This window comes from Buteo buteo, chromosome 15 (genome assembly GCF_964188355.1).
Source record: "Buteo buteo chromosome 15, bButBut1.hap1.1, whole genome shotgun sequence".
NCBI lineage: Eukaryota > Metazoa > Chordata > Aves > Accipitriformes > Accipitridae > Buteo > Buteo buteo.
In genome coordinates, this window is record NC_134185.1 from 16,781,992 (window position 1) to 16,805,542 (window position 23,551).

Below are 23,551 nucleotides of genomic sequence, written 5' to 3' on the forward strand. Positions count from 1 at the left end.
TCTTGATTTTGTCATGACAGAAATGGTCTGTGAATGTCCCTCCCTGTCTCTGCAGCATACAAGGGGTGTTTTGTTTGGGCTTTGCCTTGAAACTGGCAGGGGCTGGGGACTTGAAGCAGTAAACTAAGAATTTCTGGGTGGCAGGAGCAGTGAGAAGCACCCGATGGTTGCTCTTAGACTGACCAAGTACTCCTGAAAGGCATTCCAGACCCAGTCCCACAGGAGTCTGCAGTGATCTGTTGCTGATGGTGTAGCCAAGATGCTGAGGATGCATGAGGAACTATGAAGCAGAGAGCGAAGATGCACTGGTGTCCTGGTTGGGATAGAGTTAATTTTCTTCCTAGTAGCTGGTATAGTGTTATGTTTTGGGTTCAGTATGAGAATAATGTTGATAACACACTGATGTTTTCAGTTGTTGCTAAGTAATGTTTAGACTAAGTCAAGGATTTTTCAGCTTCTCATGCCCAGCCAGCACAAAGAGTGGGGGGGAACAAGAAGTTGGGAGGGGACACAGCCAGGACAGCTGACCCAAACTGGCCAAAGGGGTATTCCATACCATGGGACGTCATGCCCAGTATATAAATTAGGGAGAGTGGGGCTGGGAGGGATTGATGCTCGGGAACTGACTGGGCATCAGTCGGTGGGTGGTGAGCAATTGCATTGTGCATCACTTGTTTTGTATATTCCAATCCTTTTATTATTATTATTATTATTATTGTCATTTTATTATTGTTGTTGTTATCATAATTAGTTTCTTCCTTTCTGTCCTATTAAACTGTTCTTATCTCAACCCATGAGTTTTACCTTTTTTTTCTGATTCTCTCCCCCATCCCGCTGGGGGGAGGGCGGGGACTGAGTGAGTGGCTGCGTAGTGCTTAGTTACTGGCTGGGGTTAAACCACGACAATGGGATAAGATGGAGACAGTGGTGTTTCTAAATGGCTTTGCTGGCGGAATGAGACACCTTCCCTGACATGACGGAGTCTAGGTTTGAGACCCTGTTTTTAAGTAAGAATGTGAGAGCAAGGGGTGAGGTAGGGAAGAAAGAATTTGCATGCCCTGGCTGTGTTTACTTCTCCCTTCTCAATGCAAGGAGACATGATGGAGACCACAGGTTGAGTTCTGTGGGATTTCTATGGAGGCTCTGTGACCTGACACCTTTCTCCAAAAAGCCATCTAGACCTTGCAGAACTTGCTGAGCATGTGAAAACTTAAAGGAGAAAGTCCTTATTCCGCTATTTCAATGTCACAGCTACAAAGAGGGGAACCAGATTGCCAGCACATGCCTTTGGATCACAGCCACCCACAACTGCATCGCACCCAGCTTAGCACAGCACCAGGAGCCAGCAGAGAGAGAAGCTGCTGTATAACAGAGAAGCCTGTCACTGCCTCACTGAACATACTAGAGCAACCAAAATAGCAGCAGACCTCATGCCGCTGCTTATCACATCAAGCAGGCACCTCTTTGTTTCACCATCCCTCTCTACCTGCCCCCTTGCCTTTTTCTTGCTCTGCTTTGGTACCTGCGTTTTGTTACCTCATGCTGGCGATTTCTGTTTCTGTATGCTGCAGTGTGGCAGGCAATAATTAGTAGGGACTGGACAGCAGACTTACCACAGCTATGATAAATACCATTGCTCCACTGCACACTGGGCACAGGGGACAGCTCTGCTTGCCCTGCACCTGGCACTGCAGGGGCTGTGTAACGCTGCTGGAATGGGAGCGCCTGGCAGGGTCTTGCCAGCCCCGTTCCCGGTCTGTCTTTTTCTCGGCAGGACAGGCCTCATATTGCATGACCCCATTTCACAGCGCAGCAGCAGACCACACCAGTACCAGAGCTGTGGAGGAGTAAACCCTCCTGGTGCCCTACAAAGGGACATCCTGCCATGGATCCTCCCCGTGGCGTGGTACCCGGGGGCTCCCAGTGCTTTGGGGGACCCTTCCCAGCCCTGCAGCATCCCTTGAGCAAAGGGGCAAAAGCTCCTCTCGACTGGGGCGTGCTGGGGGTGCCCGTTGCCAGGCCAGGAGTCCTGCGGCTGGAGCGGAGCCATGGGGCCACATTACACAGTGCAGGGGGGATTGATGGCCATGTGCGGTTTCCCGTGTTTCTCGGAGGACGTGGATGCCGCTGTGGCTCCATCTCCCTGGAGGCCCAGCTGGGAGGTGCTTTCCTGGGCAGGGGCATGGCGGGGGGCAGACAAGGCAGAGCTTTTTCCCCTTGACATTGCTTTGCAGCCTTTCTTTTCCAGGAGCTGTGCGGAGGATCGCTTTATTTACCATGTCCTCTCTGTGTGTTTCTGTCAAAACAGGCAAACGAAGATTTCATGAAACAGATGTGCAGTGCTGCTGTGTGTGCCGATATCTCCTGCTCAGCCTCAGACCTGGCTGCTGCTCTGAGGGACATCCAGATACAGAATGAAAAAATCGCAGCCAAGAACCTGCAGGTAAAATTATACTTTGTCTTATTTGTGAGATGAAATTATCTGTCAGCTCTCGCTGATCTCTTCACCCTCTGCCCCCCTAAAAAAAACCATCACAAACATATTGAATATACTTACTAGTCTATCGCTAGATATAAATATACACAAGATGGTTGGATAGATTCTTCTTTTTTAAAAAATAAATGCTTCTTCCAATCCACATGTTATAAATAGCATTTAACATGATGGAAGAATGATGCGGGTTCATTTTTTTGTTCATGGGTCCTCCTCCACAGTTCCAAACACAGTATTTCCTTTAGCCCTCTCCTTTAGTTGCACACAAAAAATAGTCTTTACTAATAGTCTCAGGTTTTTTACATGTTTACATATTCATCTAATAACTGAAAACAGTACATATCTTCTCACGAATCTGACAATAAGCGTTCCCGTTTGCCCTCTTCTGTTTAATATCCCCTCAGGAACTGAATGAGTGGTACAAAACCAGATTTCCTGACTTTAATCAAGCTTCCACAAAACATGCTGAGAATGTGAGACATTTCAGGGAAGGAACGGGGAGAAGAAGTGTAAGTGGAATTGAAAACCCCTTCCAGCTTATGTTATGTCACTTCTAATGGAAGCCTTTGTTATGATTTCACTAAGTTAGGTAATGTGACAGTTGTCTGATATTTTTCCCAATAAAGGTGGTCTTTTAGGCTGTATTCTGCAAAGAGGGAGGTGGATTAGAGGAGTGGTGACTCTGGATGTGACCCCATGTCAAACCAGTAGGAAGTATCCACAAATAATGTTTATACATATGAAATAAAAATTCATCTGCTCAGTAGCACGTATCTGAACATAAGGATCCTGTTGTTCTTGATCAACAATTTTAGGGGCAAATGATTTATATTGCAGAATGTTTTATTTGAAGCACCCTCACCCCCCCCAATGCACACACACACAAAAAGACTCTTGCAAAGACAACCATTTAATATTTTACATAGGAGACATTCAGAATTTCATTAGATGAGGGAAAGAGTTTAGAATAATGACAGTTCAGTTTACAACATGAGGATAAATAACAAGAGACCATCAGCTCTGTTGTGAGAACTCCTTGGCGAGGGTAGCTGGTTCAGAAAGATGCGCTCAGCCACCTCCTTCCAACCTGCACTTAAAATAATTTTAAAAAATCGCCAGCGTTCCCACACAGTAGCCTGTTATTTGAAAGGGTTTTCCTTTCTGGGTCACAGACACTCTGGCATTTAACCCCACCTCCTCTCAGTAACGCATACACAGCAGGAACATATGCAGGACGGAGTATCAAATCAGTGTTAGGTTGGTTTTAATTTTTTTTTTTTTTTCCCTCTGGTCAGCTGGAAGTGCATCCTCCGGCCCGATGGCTCAAGGTTTCCGTGCAGGGGTGGCCCCGGCCCCGGTGTGTGGGGCCAGATCCTGAGCAGCACTCCCGGTCCAGGCCGAGACGGGGGTTACACCGCCCTGCGGGCCCCGGGCGGGGGCCGCGTACATCAACCGGGGGGCCCTTCGCTCACATGGGGCGTGTGTCCCATCAGGGAGGGCTTTCTCTCCCGGGAAGACCAAGTCCCCGGGGTGAAATGGAGCCCCCCTGAAAGGCTATTTTGCGGATTGCTCCCCTTGTCCCCCCACCCTCCCGCCAAACCCTAGCGCTGAGCGGAGTCGCGGCTTGTCCTTTCCCTGTGCTGGAGCTGCAAAGGGAGGGTGGCCGCGCTGGGGACCTCCGCCGGGACACGAGGAGGGGACCGAAGGGCTCTGGGGTAGCCTGCACCTCGCGGGGAGAGTGTGCCTTTCTCTTACGGCTTCGCAAACGTTCAGTTAAACAAACACTAAGCCGTCGCGGGCGATGAAAGGCGTCCTGAGAAGTCAGGAGGCGGCCCAAGGCTGCAGCCCAGCCCAGAGCAGGAGCCCTCTCTACCTGCCCCGCACCTCTGGGTGCCTCGGGGGACCCCTCCGCACCCTAAACACCTTCTGGAGAAAGCGAGTCTGACCCGAAGGTGCAGGTTTTTGCGCTGAGCTCTTGGCCCCTCCGGAGAAAAGGATGCTGCCGTAAAATGGAAACGACCCGCGGCCCCCCCCCGCAGGACACTGGGGACGCTCCGGTGCCACCCCAGTTTTGCACAGGGGCTTTCCCCACCTCCCCAGGCCCCCTCCTTCCTTTCTCTCTATTCCTCCAGGTTTTCACTCAAAAACCTGCGTTTCCCTAGCAGCTCCTCCGTCTTCAGCCCGAGCCGCCCGCCTTTGCAAACCTGCTGTGTCGCTTTCATTAACTCGAATAAAATTAGGAACACGTATTTTCTTGCTTGACTCTGTCCCGTGGGACCTCGGGAGCCGGGTTTTCTGCACGACTTCGCGAAGGTATCGGGTAACCTTGAAGCAACCCGGCAGGCGGGAGGGGGGCTGCGGCTCCCCGGTACGCACGGCGGAGCCTGGCCCGAGGAGAAACACCCCCTTCCCCGGCAAGGCCCTGACATTACCGGAAAGAAATGAGCGGAAAACAGAGAAGCGAGTTAATTAGTCGCATCTTCGCCGGATCACGCTTGAGAGACGCTTTTCCAAGGGGAGGCTTCGCTGCCTCGCTCTATCTGGTAGCAAAGGGTTTCTCTCCAACCCAGAAGCTCAGAGGGGGGGTTCTGAAACTGTCTAAGTGAGGAAAAACTGTATAACCGAGGAGAGAAAATAGATCACTGCCGCGTTATATATTTCCGTGTCTCTATCCCCCCCGGGCAGGTTTCACATAGGCGCATTACACGTGCACGTGTGTACGCGCGTACTTTTGCACTCAGTTTTGCGGGCTCCCCGAAGGGAGTTTGAGAAACTGCCGTCTTCTCGCCCCAGGTTTCAACCGCCTCCAACACAACCCGACTCCCCACAGCACACACACACACACACACACACACACAGCCGCTCCGCGCAAACCTGCGCGGCCGCGCTGCGGACCCCGCGGGTCTGGGCCGGCTTCTCCTCCAGCGGGCAGGCTGCGGGGGGGGGGGGGGGAGCGCCGGTGAGGTTGATATTTATAGGAATTGAGGGTCACGGAGAGTGGGGCTGGCTGTGACCACTGGCACAGCGGGGCGGGGTGACAGCTTCAGGTGTGCCGTGATGAAAATCCGGATGTTTCCCCTCCTGGGAACTCAGCCCAGGGGACAGGCATGTTTTTCATCTCTCGAAATTTCAAAAACATGGTCGATTTATTTTTTTTTTCTTTCTTTTCAAGGTAAAAGGCTAGTGGGAAATCTCGGCACACAGACCACGGGACGTCCGGGGTTGCGGGGTCTTGCTAGGGAGCGGGCAGGGCGGCGGCGCTCAACCCGCAAGCCGGGCGGGGGGCAGCGGGTGCGGGCAGCTTGGTGCAGCGTTGGGAGCCCAGGACCGGGGGGTGCGGGCACCTCGGGGACTGGCCTGGGTCTCAAATTCCTGAGGAAATGCTGCCTGGAAGGCTCATGAGGGATGTCGGAAAGTCAGGTATTCCCTCCACATGGGGTTACGTTTGTAGAGGGTCCGATCCCGCACCCACCCGAGAGCAGGTTCTGTACCTGGGGGTGAGCCCTAAAGCCCGGGGCACTGCTCTGGCTGACAGGGGCTGTTGAAAACCTCTTCTCAGCCGTAGCTGAATGTGCACACTTGATTTTTTTCTTCAAATACCTCGGGACACGGGTTTAAACACAGTGGCCGCAAGTCACCTTTCTCGGGCAGAAATACCTATACGGTGGGCATCATAATTTAACTTTAAAACCAGTGACTCAAAAACAGGAGGTAGTTTGACTCTGATATTTTGAGCGCAGCTTAATTCAACCCCGATTTTAAGGCGGGTTCATTCTGCAAATTATTTAAAGGGGTCAGTTTATTAACGAGGCGTGTCCCTTCCGAATACTAAGCCGTGATAGAAATGTTCAAAGAAAAATAAGGGTTTTCCTCCTAGTTTTGGAAGAGCTAACCCTTCTGTATGTGTGTGCCCGAAGTGTGCCCTTATTTTTCAGTGTGAGAGACATAGAGTGAGACAGAAACTTTGAGGTTAATCTGTCTTCTTCTTCTTCTAAACGCATATTTGAATATTTAGACTGAAAGATGGTGACACTGGGGAAGCTGAGGGCAGCGGTCCACAAGCGATCGGGCAAAAATACCGAATAATTTTATTTAGATTTTATTTTAATAGCACAAACAATGAATAGAAATAACAACATTAAATCTACAGTCTGTAACGAAAAATTGTTTCCGACAGATGACACCTACAAGTTTTTTTTTGTTTCATAACTCCGAAGCTGTCAAAAATGATGCATATTTCGGCATCAAAATATGCAATGCCGAAATGAAGAGAAGAAAAAGGTCTGTACTTCGTGGTGTACTTTAAGATAAGTTCTAGATAACGTGGGTTTAACCTCCGTTATTCTGCATATCTAAACCAAATGCTTTCTTGTTTCGAATGTCTTTACTGGGTTAAAAAAAAAAAAAAAAAAAAAAAAAAAGAAGTCAAGTCACAGGAACCAGAGGAAGACCTTTCGGTTTGTCAGATTCATTAATTAGAGAGCTGCATATACTAGAAGAAGATGCATTTTCTTGCCCTGCCTTCCGCCCCCACCAACAATTTCACCATGAGGGGATGTTTACCAGAGTGTAACGAACAGTTTCTGATGGCTGCATTTTTGCTAAAATCTTTTTTTTTTTCTTGCTGATAGTCGTATCTTGAAAAGCATAAAACGCTGAAACCCTTTACAACATTATATGCGCTCATTAGGAAGTCAGCTCTCTTACAGCCCTTTCTCCTTGCTGGCAAAACCTATCTCTTTCTCCATTTACACTATTACCAGCCAGCCAGAAAGCTCTGCCCCTGCTCTCTGGTGCCACTGCAGAGAGAGGTCTTCCTTCCAGCAGCTACCATTTTTTCATCCCTTTCTCTCTTCCGTGCCAATGATTTATTTCCCTGCCTCTCCTCAGATCAAGTGCTGGATTCAGTGGGAGCCTAACAGGCAAAACCACCATCGTTTTCACCTCCCGACTCCCGCACCGAGGGCATCGGCAGCCTTCCCTCCGCCCTGCCCCCGGCTCCCGGCTCCCATCCCGGCACTAACGGCCACTTGCTTCTCATCTACCTAGGAACCACCCCTCCCCTCCACAAGCTCCAGCTAGGTCGTTGCTGTTACTGTACTATAACGCTGCCCCTCGGGGAGAAGATTTACAGAAATTAAGTGCCTCGTTTTAGAGCTGCAACTCTTCTGTAAACGCAGGGTTGATTTCAAAAGAGATGAGCCCCCCCCCGTGAGCACTTGAAAACGCAACAAATTTACACTGTGCATAAGGAATTTTTTTCGCCTTGAGCCGAGCTGAGCACGGCCGAGGGGTCGGAGGAGGAGGAGGAGGAGGAGGAGGAGGGGAGCTCTGCAGGATGCGCGCTCTGCCCGCCTGCTTCGGCTTCCTCTGTCGCTGCACAATTTCATCCCTGGAAGAGATTCAGGGTCGGGCTCGGATCTATCAAGCTGTCAGGACGGAGAGAGACAGTCTGTGGAAATGCTCACAGAAGGGGACTCCCACTGTATTTAAAAACAGAAACAAACCCCAAACAAACAATTAAAGCCCAAGCTGAAACAAAAAGTCAATGCTAGCTTGCCTGCCTAGAGGTGGAAGGACCATGTGATTTAAGCGGTACAACCGCTGTCTTTACAAAGCCCGACTCAGACGGAGCTCAGGTCAGAATGTAGCTCTATGAATTGGATTCCCGGGGATATTTTTGACGCTGGAGGACGGGGAGGGAGGGAAGCACCCTCTGCTTCTTCACCCTGCTGCTCTCTGGAGCACAGGAACAAATCGGTTCCTCAGTGCACGCAGACCTTTGCAGATGCTTCCTAGCGCGTTGGTCCGGTACATGTTCGGTAGCCTTTGGCTCGGTACGCCCAGTATGCTTTGCCATAAGTCACTGCCCTGTCTCTCAGGGACGACCGTGAAGGAGAGGAAGGGCCTTCGTCCCTGTGCTCCAGTCACGAAAGCCATGGAAAAAAAGGACCACCAGTGACTCCAGCATACCGACTTAGAAATAAATCTGTATGTGCGTGTATACGCCCAGACATACCCGGGTGCGTATGGACGGACACACAGGCAAACCCGCGTCCCTCCTGCCTCTGAGGTGCCCGTGGATATACGCGTGATACGTATGGATGCTGTAGCTGCAGGCAGCTGTGCGCAGCTCTGCCTTTAACCCGACGAGCAGCCTCCGGGCAGCGGGGCCTCCCGGGCATCCCTTCCCCGGGCATCCCGGGAGCGAGGGGCAGCCGGGGGCCAGGCGCCTGTCCCCTCGCCCTGACCCGGGGCCGCGCTTCTCCCCTCGGACTGGGCCGGGGGCAGAGGTTTGGCTCCCGGCGGGGGGGGGGGAAACATGGTTTGGTCGCCCCGGCTGGGCTCGGGCTGCGCTGGCAAACCCACCGCATTCCCCCCGCCCTGCCCCGGAAAGCTGGGGCAGCGCTACCGGGCTGGCGCGGGGGTGCTCTTTCCTTTTTTTTATTTAAATATCGCAGCCGTCGCGGGGAGGGACGGACGGACGGACGGGGGACGGAGGCACGCAGCCGTCGAGGGGGCCACGGAGGCACGTCAGGGCTGTGCGTTCCTCCCGGCCCGTGACCAGCGCGGTTGCGGCGAAATTTTGTCAGGGGCTTCTCCCGGGCTGAGCGGCGCCACCGCCGAGCCCCGCACACGGCCCCGCACGGCCGTGCCCGCCGCTCCTCCCGCTCTTTGTCTTGCGGGAGTATGAACGTCGGGCAGCCGGCGGTGCGGGAGGAGAGGCGGAGGACTCCAGCTCTGTCAGCCTCCTCTAAACCAGACCTTCTGCTTACCGCGGACGGCTTGCAGGGGCAAACCCACGCCAGAGAACGGACTTCAGTCCTTGATCTGAGACTTCAGCAACATTTGCTGTTAAAAGTCCCTCTGCTTCTTCCCAGGCCAGCCGGATTTGGCGTGGCGCATCCCGAGCCCCCTTCAGCGATGGAGAGAGGGCACCCTGCCCGGGACGCTGGGCACGCCTCGGCTTTGCTCAGCCCCATTGCTTCTCCCCCACGGGAGTAAGGGGAGGTGACCCACGCAGGCGAGTGGCGTTACTGCCTAATTCTGGGGCGCGGGCAGGACCCTTCCCACCGCCACGGACCAGCCTGCAGGCAGCGCCGGGGCAGTTCCCTTGCGGAGGGGACACCCGGCTCTGTATCACCGAGCAAAGCCGTGTCCGTATCGCCCCGGGGTTGCCGTGCCCTCCCGGAGGCCCCGCCGGGGCTGTGGGTCCCGGACGGCAGCGGGGCGAGGGCCGGGAACGGCGTCTCCGCCGGGACACGGGCTGTGCACCCCGCGGCACACGGGCTTGCCAGGGGACACCGGCGCAAACCCGCCCCGTCGGGGCGATGGGTGCTTTGCAGAGGAGCGTAGAGAGGACGAGAGCAGCAGACGGTCGCCAGCTCTCGGTCACCTCGCTGGGACAAAGTCACCTCTGCAAACAAAGGCCCTGATAGCGCCGCGGGCTCTTCTCCCTCTGATTACGATGGGATTAAACACCACCTTTCTGACAACTGGCCACAGAGTTTAAAAATCACTAACCCAAGCAACATTTTTCTTGCCACGTACGTTTTGAGTTGCTGCATCCAGACGACCCCACACCCGGATTAGTGGCAGTGTGAAGGCCAGGCCCGAGCTCTAGAATGTGCCTCTCACTACGGCTCCAGCAAGGGCAGAGCCTTCGGCGGCATGATGCTTCACCCTGCCAGGGCCGCTTGTGCCCAGCTGGCATGCAGATGGATAGACGGGCAGACAGGGCAATGGATGGATAGGCACTTGGAGCAGCTTTGGGTTAAGAGCTTCACGGACTCCCAGGGTGGTTTGGGTTGGAAGGGACCTTTAAAGATCAACTAGTCCAACCCCCTGGCCGTGGGCATCTTTCACTACATCAGGCAGGCCCGCATTGCCAAAACCCTAATTTCCCTGATACCAGTGCTGGGCTGGGCAGGGAGTGGCGTCTGCCTGTGACTCACATCTCCCCTGCCTCCCTCCCTGCCTCCCTGCCTTCTTCATCCCCTGGGAGCCTGTTCCTTAGGCTAGAAACACCCGGGGAAATTTCCGCGTGGGGGTTTTCATTCCCATCCCATATAACCCCCAACCCCGGGGTTATGTTTTTGCATTTACGTTTCCAAGCCCGAACACGAGCCGGGCGTGAGAGAGCCGAGGCTTGCTTCCCCTCCCTCCGAAGGGAAAACCGGCTCCAGGTCCGCTCCCGCCGCGCCTGGCCCCAGCCCCGGCCCCGCCGCCTCGCCGGGTCTCGCCGGGTCTCGCCGGGTCTCGCCCGCCGCTGCCCGCCGCTGTCCCCGGCAGTTGCCACGCTGGCAGCCTCGCAGAGGGACATTAGCCCGGTCATTTTCTGCGTCTCCTTTATTTCCTCAGTTTCTCCCTGAAATCTTTATAAATCCCCCTTTTCCAGGAGGAGTGTCCAGGCGGGTGGAAGTCTGAGCACAATGAAACCTGAGAATTTCTGTCACTCTCTGCATATGGTCCGAAGTGCTTTAATCCCAATTAGGGGCGGCTGACACACGGTCCTATTCATCCCAATCAGCTCTTGAATACATTTGCCTAGAAATGAACTTCACAAATAGACTCTCTCCTAAATGTGCCCAACAGCAAGGAAAATCGAATTGAGGCAGGGGCTCATTCTGAGGCGATCGAGGGAGAAAAGGTATGAATTTATAAGGTACACCGAAACATTGCAATTCAGCAACAAGTTTACTGACTTTTATTTGCACCATGTCAACCGAAAGAACCAAGAGATACGGTGGGGGCTGCGGGAGGGGGAGAATCCGGTTAAAAGGCAACTTTAGACAGACTTTGAATACTTTATGCGGCAAGTTTCGCCTCCAATTGAAGCTCGGCTAAAAGAAGAAAAAAAAATCTCGGCCCCTACACTGGAATTTTTAACGAGCACAAAACGTGTTTGAATCCGATCTGGGCTGACGCTCGCGATTAACAATACGAATACCAAATCGAGCTCCTGTCATCTGCCCGGGTTCCCATAGAACCTGAATTACTATTCAAAAGCTGCTTTAATATCCCACCCGCATCTCGTCTGCACCGCACAGCTGGTTGGGGGCCGCCGGCCCGGGCCGCAGCCGCCCGGCCCCGCCGATCGGCACCGCCCGCCCGCAGCACCGGGCACCGGCAGCGCCGCGGCGGGGAGGCGGCGGCGGCGGCGGGCGGCGTCCCGGGGGAGGAAAGCGGTGGGAAAGAAAAGAAAGGAGGGGAAGGTGGTACAGGGAAGTGGTTTTGAGAGAGGGTGGCTGAAAGAGCGAAAGTGAGCGAAGTCGAGGAAGAGAGATAAAGGGACTGCAAAAGGGAGAGAGAGGGAGGCAGGGAAGCAGGGAGAGAGGAGAGGAGAGGAGAGGAGAGGAGAGGAGAGGAGAGGAGAGGAGAGGAGAGGAGAGGAGAGGAGAGGAGAGGAGAGGAGAGGAGAGGAGAGGAGAGGAGAGGAGAGGAGAGGAGAGAGAAAGAGAAAGACAAGAGAAGAGAGAAAAGAAAAGAGAAGAGACGAGAAGAGAAGAGAAGAGAAGAGAGAAGAAAAGTAAAAAGAAAATTAGAAGGAAAAAGGAAGGAAAAAGAGAAAAGCCGTTCAGACCGTATGGGTGTCTTCGGTTTAAAGGGGATTCCCGTGTTTCGGGGTGTCAGCACGCCTCCCCCCCGCCCTCCGTCCCCATCCCCTTGCGGAGGAGCCCCTGGCCGAAGCCCCGGGGCCGGCTCGGGCAGGGCGGGGAGCCCCGGGGCAGGGCAGAGCAGGGCCGGGAGCCCCGGGGCCGGGCCGTCCCGCAGCCCGTGGAAGGGCAGCCTCGGCGGGGCAAAGCCGTTTGCGAAAAAGGTCACCCCGGGAGCCGCCGGCTGGGCTGCCCCGCCAGAGTATGGCCTGCTGAATGAACTTGCAGCATTTTGTTCAAGCCTCCGCTGCGGTGCTCCGCGGCATAATGAGCCGGGCCCTGTATACAGGCATTCATGCTGGTCTGAATGTGGTGTTGAACCTTCTCTGTGCCGGAGCGGTTTGATGGTTTGAATGGAGCTCCCTGGTGGGACATTGCTCTCTGCAACTGTGCCTCTTTGGATGACTGTTGTTCCTTAACATTCATGCCTCATTATGGGGCAACCTGTTAAATCAGGGAGAACAGTGTGCCAAAGTGTTACTCAGGGGCACCGGCAGTTCAGCGGTGGGCATAAATAAGGGCCGCCGAGGAAAATAACTTTCATCGCATCTCTGGGCAAAAGTGATCTCGCATTAATGGTGCCTCTAGTAGCCCGGTTTAAGTATATAAAGAGCGATAGTGGAATGTTTTGATTGAGTCTAAACATTGTCTTTGAATAAAGCTGAAACCATGTAATTAATGTGTCTTTTTAATAAGGGACAATACGGTCGTTCAAGCTATTTAATTTCATTTAATTTTCCATCCCATTTGCTCCAAAGGCTGCTTTTACTTTTAACACCCGGCCTTTCATGCTGCATCTTGCTCCAGTGGGCACATTAGATCGGTTTCACCCTTCCTTTTTAGGGAAGGAAAAATAAAAGAAAATGTGGTTCCTTTCCTCTTTTGTGGACAATTTATTTCACTTGGGGAACTTCAACTTTGAGCCACAGGACAGAATAAAAATTGGAGAACTGGTGTGAATGCTTCCAGAGCAAGGGCTTTTCTTTTCTGAGTGGATGGGAACCAGCCACAATCGGCTATATTAATAAATAACTTTCCTCACAGTCGGCCTTTACATGGTCCTATTGATAAAATTGTTCGCGTGTCGTTCACGCTTTTTGACTCATTAAGGCCTGGGAGGGAGCGGCTCCCGAGGCGGAGCAGTAGGGTACCTTGGTCGCCTTAAAAGCCCCCTCTCTACCTCTGCGGCTCTCGGAATTTCAACCCGGTCTCATCCTCAAGCGGCCAGGCCAGAGGTTACAGGGACATGTTCATGGCTTAAATTTATTGCCCTCAACTTCTTGTTTATCCTTTTTGCCCCATTCAGGCCGCTGATCAAAGGGGTCATCTTCAGTTCCCCACATCCTCTCTTCCCCCCCCCCCCCGGCCCCCCGCCCCCTTCCCGTCCCTGAAGGGAAAAAGAACCCCCCCCGCCCCGCTCCCGGGACGGTCCCTGCCATTGCACCCCGGCGAGATGCGATCGATGATCATTGATGCTGCGGGGGGGCAGGAGCGACATTTATCTCGCGTGCGCGCCAATACGTGTCATTACTAAAAATACATCCATCCGTCCGCGGCCCACCCGGACTCAGTGCCGGCCAGCGGTCCCCGGAGCGGGCGGCGGCAGCGCCCGGTCCCGTTGCCGGTCCCCCTGCCGGTGCCGGTACCGGTGCCGGTGCCGCCCGGCCGGTGGAGCCGGGCGCTCCCCGCCCAGCGCCCGCGGGCAGCGCCGAGGACGGAGGGGTCGGTGCGGCCAGCCCTGGGCTGCCCGCCGGCCTCCGCGGGGACGCAGAGGTTTGGGGGCTCGCCCCGGCCCTGCCGGCGGAGGCCGGTGCCGTGCGGAGGGCTGGAGCCGGAGCGACCGGCGTGGGCGAATGTCATGGCGGCAGCGGCGGGAGCTGGCCGGGAGGCCGGGCCGTAATTGCCGGGCCGGGCAGGGAGAGGGGAACGAGCGTCTTTGCGACGGGCAACTCGGGAGACGCGCCGCTTCGAAATCCCTCCCGTGTGCCCCCGCCCCGCGCGTCCCTGCGGCCCTTGCTCCCACTCGTGACGGCGGCAGACATAATCCAGAGTAAAGCCCACACTGGCCGTCACATGGAAAGCGACGTGCCGGGGTTTATCTTGCTGAAAGAGGGGCTTCTTGAGAAGAGCCCGCTCCGTTACCTGGCACCTATCGGCAGATACACCTCCAAACGTAGCTTTCCGGGTTTTCTTTTGAAATTTGTTAGGTCTGACCCTTAGGAAAAGGGCAGGGAAAAGAAAAAAAAAAAAAAAAAGAAAAAAAGCGCCCCATATCTGCAATTGCTTCTGAAAGCAATGGATAAAATCTGCCTGTGCAACTTCTCCGCAGGAGAAAGGTTCAGAAATCTTCTTTTTGGAGAGTTAGCGAGGTATGGAGCAGAGAAAACCTGCTAGCACGAATTAGACAGGACTATAAAAGCGAAAGTGGAAAATCGAATGTGTAACTGTACTCTTTGGTCTGACAGGCACATCCGGACTGTCGCACATGCATAAGAAAAAAGTCGCACACCTTTCCTTTTCACCTCCTGGAAAAATCTTGGGACATTTACCCAGCCCGACTTATAAACCGACATAATCCTAGCGCCTCGTTGTATCTTAATTAAAATATTTATGCGAAGAGGAGGGACATAGACGCAGTCTGTTCCAATCGCTTCGTTCTGGCTTTATTTATAGTGGCTTTTTGTAGGTTCCACCTCCGAAAGCGGTCTCGGTGCAAGCGATTTTGCGTGCGGGAAAGGAACCTGTGGATGTATTAAACGAGGAATCCTGCTGCACGCTGTTCGCTAGAGATCTGTGTTATCTGCTGGCCGTGCCTCTCTGTTTCCTGGTGGCTGTATGTCTCTATTTCCTCCTGTCTCTATTTCTTAATCGCACGATCTACAGACACAGCTTCCCTAGCGCTCGCAGATGCAGCGGGTTGTGTTTTACGGGGGCTACGGCGGCTCATATTTTGTGCTATTCATCCTCCTTAAGGATCAAAGCTCTTCTGAACAGATTACTGGCCTGAAACCAACCCACTGAAATGGTAATATGGTCGTTCTTTTAAAAAAAAAAAAAAAAAAGTGTAGGTATTTTCTGGTGTTTTCCCATCAAGTACCTGCCCAATTTCTGTATGGCACACGCCGGGAATCAATAGAAGTTAACAAGTCCTCAAAACATTCCCCATCTCTTTGTTTAATCTCCTTTACAATAAAGCCAAGGGAAGAGAATTAAAAATCTTTGAAGTATATTAAACCTCAAAAGGCTCAGCCAAGTAGACTTAAAATAGTCACTTATTTTCCAAAACTGGTTTGTCGAGGAACAATAAAAGGAAGTAAAATTTATGGAGAAATTATACAGTGGATTTGTCACTTAAAATATCGTAACTGTCTCGGGGACAATACCCCATGCTGAGGATTAATGGTCCCTCCAGACCTTTGATTCACCAGCGCCTTTTCTTTGCCCTTGACAAATTGGATTTTTAGGAATGGGAAGGTCGCCTGGCCCATTGTCTGCCAGCCATTCACTCCGCCTGATTATGCAGGAGGGTTAGGGAAAGGCTCCATGTGACCCTCTTGGATGGGACTCCGCAGCTGCTCGAGGAGCCAAACTCTCTCACCAAACTCTGCGCCCCAGAGCATCCCCCTGCCAAGGGGTACCCCTCCTGCTCCCGTTGAAAAGCCGGCGTCCACACACCGCCGCGTCACTCTGCGGGCGGAGATACGCCTGTGCTCGTCCTCCCGCCGCTGTCACTCCGGCCCCCTTAAGTAGTTGGGGTTCCCGAGCGCTCACACCCAGAGGCAGCGATGCAAAGCAGCAGGGCTCCGGCCATCAGCGTGAGCGCGGAGAGCTGCATCCCGGCGGGGCTGCGCCTGGGTCCTGTGCCGGGCATCTTCAAACTGGGCAAGTACCTCTCAGACCGCAGGGAGCCAGGACCCAAAAAAAAGGTATTTTCCTACCGTCTCTCCTGCACCGCTGGACCTTGCTTTTTCCTTGACGCGGGGGAAGCCGGCTCGGGAGAAGAGGCTGCTCTTCCCTCCCCTCTCGCCTCCATCCTCCCTTCTTGGAGCGAGCCGGGAAAGGGAAGGGAAGCGTTCCCAGAGCGTCCCGAGATGTCTCCTCGCGGCTTTGCCAGGAAAGCCGGCCCGCCCGTGCCCTCTCCCCCTCCTCCCCAGCGCCGGGGCCCCGCTAGCCCGGCCGGGGGACCCGGGGGCTCTCCCGGAGGAGCGGACGCGCCCCCGCCTTGGACACAGACGTGCCGAAAGCGCCGCCGCCGCCCGGTGCCCGGTGCCCGGTGCCCGGTGCCGGAGGGCGCTAGTCCCGCCGCCCGCCCCCCGCCCCGCGGGGCTCCGCTCACTCGGGCATTGCCCCTTCCCCGGCAGGGCCAGGACGTGCCACGGCTGGCTCCGCGCCCCTGGAGCCCCGGCGAGGCGGGGGTGCGCGGCTTTCACGGCCCCCCCCGGTTTCGTCCGGGGAAGGAGGGGGGCGAGAGGCAGACGCACCGATTTATTTCTGCCTTCGGCTCGGGTTCGTGCCTCCCCCGTCCCTCTCCTCGGCCGCGGATCCGCTGGCTGGGGCCGGAGGGGAGCGCGGGGCGAGCGGGCCGGGGTTCCCCCGGGGGCGGCGGCGGGGTGCGGGTCGCAGGTGTCGGGGCAGCCCAGCGCAGCTCGGCCTCCTCGCCAAGCCTCGGGCCGGCTCCTACCCCCGGAGCCGCAAACCAGCCCTCACCGCCGGAGCGGGAGGGGGTGACGGCCGGCCGGCTGCCGGCTCCGGGGTCAGTCGGTGTCCGAGCTGGGAGGGAGCGAGGAGGAGGCGGTGAAGGGTGCTCGCCCCGTCCATCGGGCTCTTCAGGGGGCTGCGGAGGAGAGCCCTCCTTCCACCCCCCGGGCAGCCGCGGCTCACGCGTTCCGCTCTGTTTTTTAATGCCCTTTAATTGTTTTTAAACGCTCTGCCAGCCCACTCAAATTTATTTCTCATCTGGCTCCCTTGGTTTCTCGCTTTAGACCGCTTTGTTCCGATGACTTTTATTGCACGGTCATTCAGGGAACGGGCACTTCATTTTCTCTTTGTATGGGCAAACAGATTATGAAGTATGGGGCTACAGAGACTTTGTAGCTAAGCGGAATCCTCTCCCCTTTCCCCCTCCCCGTCTTCCGACAAGTCGTGTGTGTGGCAATTGTTTTGCACCGATTCAGAGGCTGCACAGACCCTTCCAAAAAAATAACGCCTTACCTGGACATTTAATACAGCGTTAAGCTGAACGTAGCAGCTGCGACCGACCAAGGTGCGTTTGGGCCAGTGCGGCCCCAAAGGAAAAAAAAATCCCATTTCCCCTCGCAACGCTGCAGGTCCCCGCCGGGCCCGGGCTCTTCCATCCTTACCCCCGCAGAGCAGCAGCCCCCTCCAGGCCAGCCGCAGCTCTCCCGAGGCACCTGCGAGTCGAGGAAGGTCCTACCCAACGGCGGGTGAGGATGGAAGAGTCAAACAGGCGGCAAAACGGGATGCTCTCGCCGCTGCGAGACACCGGCCCGGTGTGGGAGAGCAGGCACGGCAGAGTGGGCAGGCAGGCGAGGGGGGGGGTGGGGGGGAGGCGGGTAAGCTTTTTGCTTTCTTTCTGCTTCGTCTCGCGTGGAGGTGACAGCGGTGCCGCCTGTCTTCCAGGTGCGGATGGTGAGAGGGGAGTTAGTGGATGAAGCCGGGAGCTCAGCTCTGGAGTGGATAGGGTTAATCCGGGCTGCCCGAAACTCCCAAGAGCAAACACTGGAGGCTATTGCGGATCTGCCAGGAGGACAGGTACCCCACTCGCGGCTCCGGGCCGGCCTGGCACCGCTCTCCGCCACATGCCTCCCCTCTCAAGCCTCCTGAAGAAGTTTCCTTTCTCCCCCTCCCAGATTTTCTACCGGGCGTTGCGAGATGTCCAGCCAGGAGAGGAGCTCACCGTCTGGTACTCCAACCCCTTGGCGCAGTGGTTTGACATCCCCGTCACGGCCACCCCGACGCACGACGAGAAAGGTACAGACGCGGGCATTCGTTTCAGAGCAACCTAATTAAATGCAACAAACCAAAACCTCTTTAACTGACACCTTTGCTGGGAGCTCAGACTGCCATAGGCAAACTTGGGCCCTTCAAATCCGCGCCCTCAGAAAAATTAATGCCCGCACAGCTGCAGTGACTTTTAACCTGCCACCCTTTAAACTAAGACTCCATCTGCTTATATTTAAAGGGTGATCTATTAACTCGGTAGCGTATGGAAAGGCCCCCGTGCCTTGAGTCGTTCCATCATCGGCACAATTTAATGATCTTTTGATAGGCAAATGGGATTTCTGTTGAAACAACGCTAGTGCGGTTATGCGAGACAGCAATGTGGCTTCGTAGGTTTTCGAAAAACCGCTGTTACCCTGGGTGTTCCTCGGTTAGGGCTTCAGAGCCTCTCTTCAGGCTGTCTTGTGGGCAGGTTCATGTAGTCAGGTCAAAACGGGTACTGGGCAGTCCCTGTAAATTAGGATGCATTAGGTAAAAAATTAAGTCGGCGTCAAATTCCACTCAGATAAGGACATCCGAGGAAGGGGAAGACACCCGCCTGGGACCGCTCGTTTCAATCCGCAAGCTGATTCTCAGCTGGAATTACACCGATGTTAAGAAAAATGATAAGGTGGCAGCACCTTAAACAGGGGAAAAGAAGACGAAACCCCTCAGCGTTCACCCGTCGGGCTGCTCCGGCGACGGGCCCACCCTCCCGCCGGTCCCGGCCGGGTCCCGGCGCTCCCCGGGGCGGCGGCGGCTCGGTGGGACCCGCGGGCACTCGCTCCCCTCGGGCTAAGCCCGCTCCGCCGGCGGCGAGGGCAGCCCACCCGCTCCCGCCCTAGGCAGAAGACCCTTCAGCCTGGCGCTGTCCCTGAGAAGGCAGCAAGGGCACGATCCGGGGAGGGGCTGAGCCTTCCCCACCCCTCAAGGCTGGCTACTCCGCAGGGTGATCAGGATCCGGCCCGGAGGGATGCTTGCCGAAACGCCGGGCGCTGGCTGCTCACGTCCCATCCGACTCGTGCGATGGCGCAGGAGCCCAAATCCCTCCCAGTGCTGAAACTGTCCCCGGAAAGGAAACTCTTGGTCACGTCTCTGTCCCCCCCCCAAGGGCAGTGAGGGACTGGGACTCCGGAGGGTCACCCCCTCGAAAAACCCGGGCTCTGGCGACGTTTCGGCCGCAGGAAGGAGGACACGGTGCTGGGTTCTGCCCCTCCGACCCAGCAGCCCTTGCCTGTCGACGGGTGCCAGTGCCGGTCAGGGGAAAGAAGGGCAAGAAAGCAGCTCGGGTCTGCGAGAGGCACCCAGCGTGTGGCATCTTCCTCGTCCCAACGAAGCGAGGCTTAGTTGCAGGCTGACCCTGCCGATCTGCTGCGTCTCCGGCCCCACGCTTTCCAGACTAATTAATACGGAGTCAGAATAAGTGTATCAAAATGCTGAAGCGCTCTTTTTAAAGGATAGTACGCTGGAAAAAAAATAAATCAACAAACAATCAGAGCGGAAGAAATTCAGAGAGCTTTTTTTTAAAAAGCAAAACAAAACAAAACTTTGGCAATCTGTCTTTGACCCCATTTATTTGGGTTTACCGTGATGAGAAAGGGATGGTTTTAGTCTTTTTTTTTTTTCCTTTCCTTTTTTTTTCCCCCCTTTTTATCCCCGAGCGATGGTTGCCGGACTGGAGCTGAGCCGGGGAAAGCGCCGGGCCGGGCTCGGTGACCCTCGGGAGGAGGCCGGTCCCGCCGGTCCCGCCACGCTTTTGCCGAGGACGACGAGGGCCAAACCGCCCCGCTGGAGAGACCCGCAAAGGCAACTGAAGGCAAGAGGAGGGAGCCCGCGGGGGTGGGTGGCCGCACGCCCCTCGGTCCGTACCGCTCCTTCGCCCGTTTTCCAACGAAGTCGGTGGGACTGCGGCCGCGGTTCCCCCCCACTCCGCGCCCGGGCAGACACCCTCCCGCCTCCCTCCCTCCTCGACGGGGCGAAAAACCTCGTCCGACGACTTCATATGGCTGCGAGGGAGGGAGGGCTGCGCACCGCGGCGAGGACACAGGCGACGAGACGCAGGCGACAGCGCTGGATCCTGGCACGCGAGTTCGCGCCCGAGTTTCCCGCGGAGGGCGAAGCCTTCGTGTTCCACCCGCACCCGGCTGATCCCCGGCCCAAATGCTGCCTCAAAAGCCCTGCCGGGAGGCTGGTCGTGGCCAGCGTGTCCGCCCCGGTGACCCGCCGCCCCCTCCCCGGGTGCCCCGGCTGCCGCGGAGAGCATCCCCGCTCGCTTGTGCCCCACCTCACCCCCCAAGGGACCCCCCGAAACATGAGGAGCTGGCCCCAGGCCTGGAGCGGCCTCTGGTTTCCGTGTGGCACTTGGCCTCACCTTCGGCGTTTCGGTGCATTAACCCGGGAGTGAGGATCGGCTGGGGACGGGCAGGGTGGGCAGCCGCTCGGGGGAACTCCGGGGGCTTCTGAAACCTCTTGTCGGTGTGTTGTAGTGACCGGGAGGAACGGGAGAGAGAGAGGTGGAAACGTACGGACAGAAAAAGAGATGGAAGAGAGGAGAGGAGAAAGGGAAAGAGAAAATGAAAGGGGAAAGGGAAAGGGAAAGGGCGGGAAGAGAAAGAAAGGAAAGAAAAGGAAGGAAGGAAGGAAGGAAGGAAGGAAGGAAGGAAAGGAGGAAGGAAGGAAAGGAGGAAGGAAGGAAGGAATGAAAGAAGGAAGGGAGGAAGGGAGGAAGAGAAAGAGTAAGAGAAAGAAAGAAAGAGAAAAAGGAAAAGAAAAGGGAAAAGAAAGAAGCATAAAGAAAAAGATACCCAGAGATACCCAGACAGACAGATTGGCCGCAGAGGCAGCGTTTCACCGTCGGGGCTGGGGAGATGCTCCTCCTGGCAAGCAGGGCCAGGAGGGGAAAAGCGAAGGCTGTGCCTCTGCGGTGCCGGGCAGTCTCCGGCGCCGCGGCCACCGAGGTCTGTTCCGCTTGAGAGAAGCCGAAATGTTTAGGGGACGGGGCACAAAGGGCATTGTCCTCTGAAAGCGAACGATTACATATGGCCCATACATATCGGATATTGTCTCGCCGCGTAATGAGGGGCTCACGATCATTAGATTGGCCTTTGTTCGGTGCAGCCGACTCCCTGACATACGCTACCTCCCCTGCAAACGCCAACAGATGGGCCCCCCGACAGACGACTCGCGGCGGCAGCTGCTCCCCCCCGGCGCCCCGTCCGCGGCAGCGCAGCCCCGACCGCGCACCGCACCGCACCGCACCGCACCGCACGGCGGCACGGCGGGGGCGGGCCGGGGCGGCGGGGGCGCGGGGTGGCGGCGCGGGGAGGCGCGGGGATGCGCGGCCGCCGCTGCTGACGGGCCCCTCCGCTTGCCTCCGCAGGGGAGGAGCGGTACATCTGCTGGTACTGCTGGAGGACCTTCAAGTACCCCAACAGCCTCAAGGCCCACGTCCACTTCCACTGCGCGCTGAGCCACGGCCGGCCCTTCCTCCACCACGACCACGGCCGGCCCGCCGCCGCCGCCTTCGGCCTCCCGCCCAAGGACCCGCCGGCCGCCGCGCTGCGCGGCCACCCGCCCCCCGGCTGCGGCCCGCGGGAGGCCGTCAAGCGGGAGGCCGCCGCCGCCGCCGCCGCCGCCTCCCCGCCGCTCGCCAAGCCGGCGCTGCCCAAGCGGCCGGCGGGCAAGGAGGAGCAGGAGCGCGCCCTGGACATGAGCGTGGGGGCCGCCCGCGGGCCGGGCCCGCTGCTGGGGCCGGCGGGCGGCAACGGGCTGGCGCTCTGCCCCGGGGCGCGCTCGGCCTTCCGCCCCGCCGGGCCGCTGCGGGAGGAGGCGCGGGGCGCCGCCGCCGCCCTCGGCTTCTCCAAGCTGCTGGGGGGGCTGAAGGCGGGGCGCGCCGCCGCCGAGGCGCCGCCCAAGTGCGGGGCGCTGCCGGGCGAGGCCGCCCCTCCGGCGGCGGCGGCGGCTGCGGCGGCGGCGGCGGCGGCGGCGGCGGCGGCGGGGCTGGCGTGCGGCGGCGGGCTGCGCGCCTTCCCGCTGCTCTCGCCCCTGGAGGAGGCCTCGGCCTTCCGGCAGGTGGAGCGGGGGCTGCCCGCCGCCGCCCTGCCGCCCGCTAGCCGCTACCCGCCGCTGCCCGGCGGCGCGCTGGAGCGCTTCGCGCTGCCGCCCTTCGAGGGGCTGAAGGCGTACGCGGGCGAGTGCGGGCTGCCGGTGATGCCGCTCACCGTCTACAACGGGGAGCTGCTCTACGGCGCCGCGCCCTACTACCCGCTGAAGCTGCACCTGGGCGGCCTCCTCAAGTACCCCGAGTCGGTGTCGTACTTCGGGGGGCCGGCGGCCGGGCTGCACCCCGCCGAGCTGGGCTCGCTGGCCGGCATCGACCGGGAGATCGCCATGCACACGCAGCAGCTCTCCGAGCTGGCGGCCGAGAAGGGCCGCGGGCGGCTGGAGGCGCTGCCGGCGGGGGCGGCGGCGGCGGCCGGCGGGAAGCCCAAGACCGGGCACCTCTGCCTCTACTGCGGGAAGCTCTACTCCCGCAAGTACGGGCTGAAGATCCACATGCGGACTCACACGGGCTACAAGCCGCTCAAGTGCAAGGTCTGCCTGCGGCCCTTCGGGGACCCCAGCAACCTCAACAAGCACATCCGCCTGCACGCCGAGGGCAACACGCCCTACCGCTGCGAGTACTGCGGCAAGGTGCTGGTGCGGCGCCGCGACCTGGAGCGGCACGTCAAGTCCCGGCACCCGGGGCAGAGCCTCGGCAAGGCGGCCGAGGACAAGAGTGACTCTGGCTACGCGCACCCCGAGCAGGAGCAAAAGACTGACAACGAGAGCGACGTGGACGTCTGCTTCACCGACGACCAGAGCGACCCGGAGAGCGGCAGCAGGACCCGCGAGCAGTGATGCAGGAGGCGGGCGCGGCGGCGGGGGGCGCGATGCAGCCTCCCCCCCCCCCCTTACTCTGAGCTCCCGGCCTCCCGGGGCGGTCCCACGGGAGCCCGTGTCGCGGGGGAGAGCCGGCTGGCAGGCACCCACCCGGCGGCCGGGACTGCGCGATCGTCGCGGGCGTCCCCGCGTTCCCGCCGCGGGGCCGGGAGAAGGTGGTGGGGGGGGACGGGGACAAGGGGGGAACGGGACAAGGGGGGCGAAACCCTGGCGGGCCCGGGATCCCAGCGGAGAGGCACCGCTTCCCCGTAGGCGCCCGTATTTCAGTGGCCATATATTTTTATTGTACCTTTGTGTCGAGGAAATTGTGCCTTTTGGAAACGATTTTTTTCTATGTGCTCTCCCGTCACTTGTTCCAGCGGTCCGAGCCGTGGGGCTCAGCAGCAGTCCCGGGTCTGCAAGCGCCTCTGGTATCTGTACACTTTATTTGACACCTCAGATGTGCTTTCTCGGGTCCTAA

The 23,551-nt window shown here is 57.3% G+C and overlaps 1 protein-coding gene across 1 annotated transcript; it reads left to right on the plus strand.

The window, feature by feature from the left end:
- Window positions 1-15,935: 15,935 nt before the first annotated feature.
- Window positions 15,936-23,049, plus strand: PRDM13 (PR/SET domain 13). Its single transcript, XM_075046375.1, has 4 exons — window positions 15,936-16,076; window positions 17,791-17,922; window positions 18,021-18,141; window positions 21,530-23,049. Exons 1-4 carry the CDS (start codon window positions 15,936-15,938, stop codon window positions 23,047-23,049), a joined length of 1,914 nt encoding a protein of 637 aa, XP_074902476.1.
- Window positions 23,050-23,551: the final 502 nt, after the last annotated feature.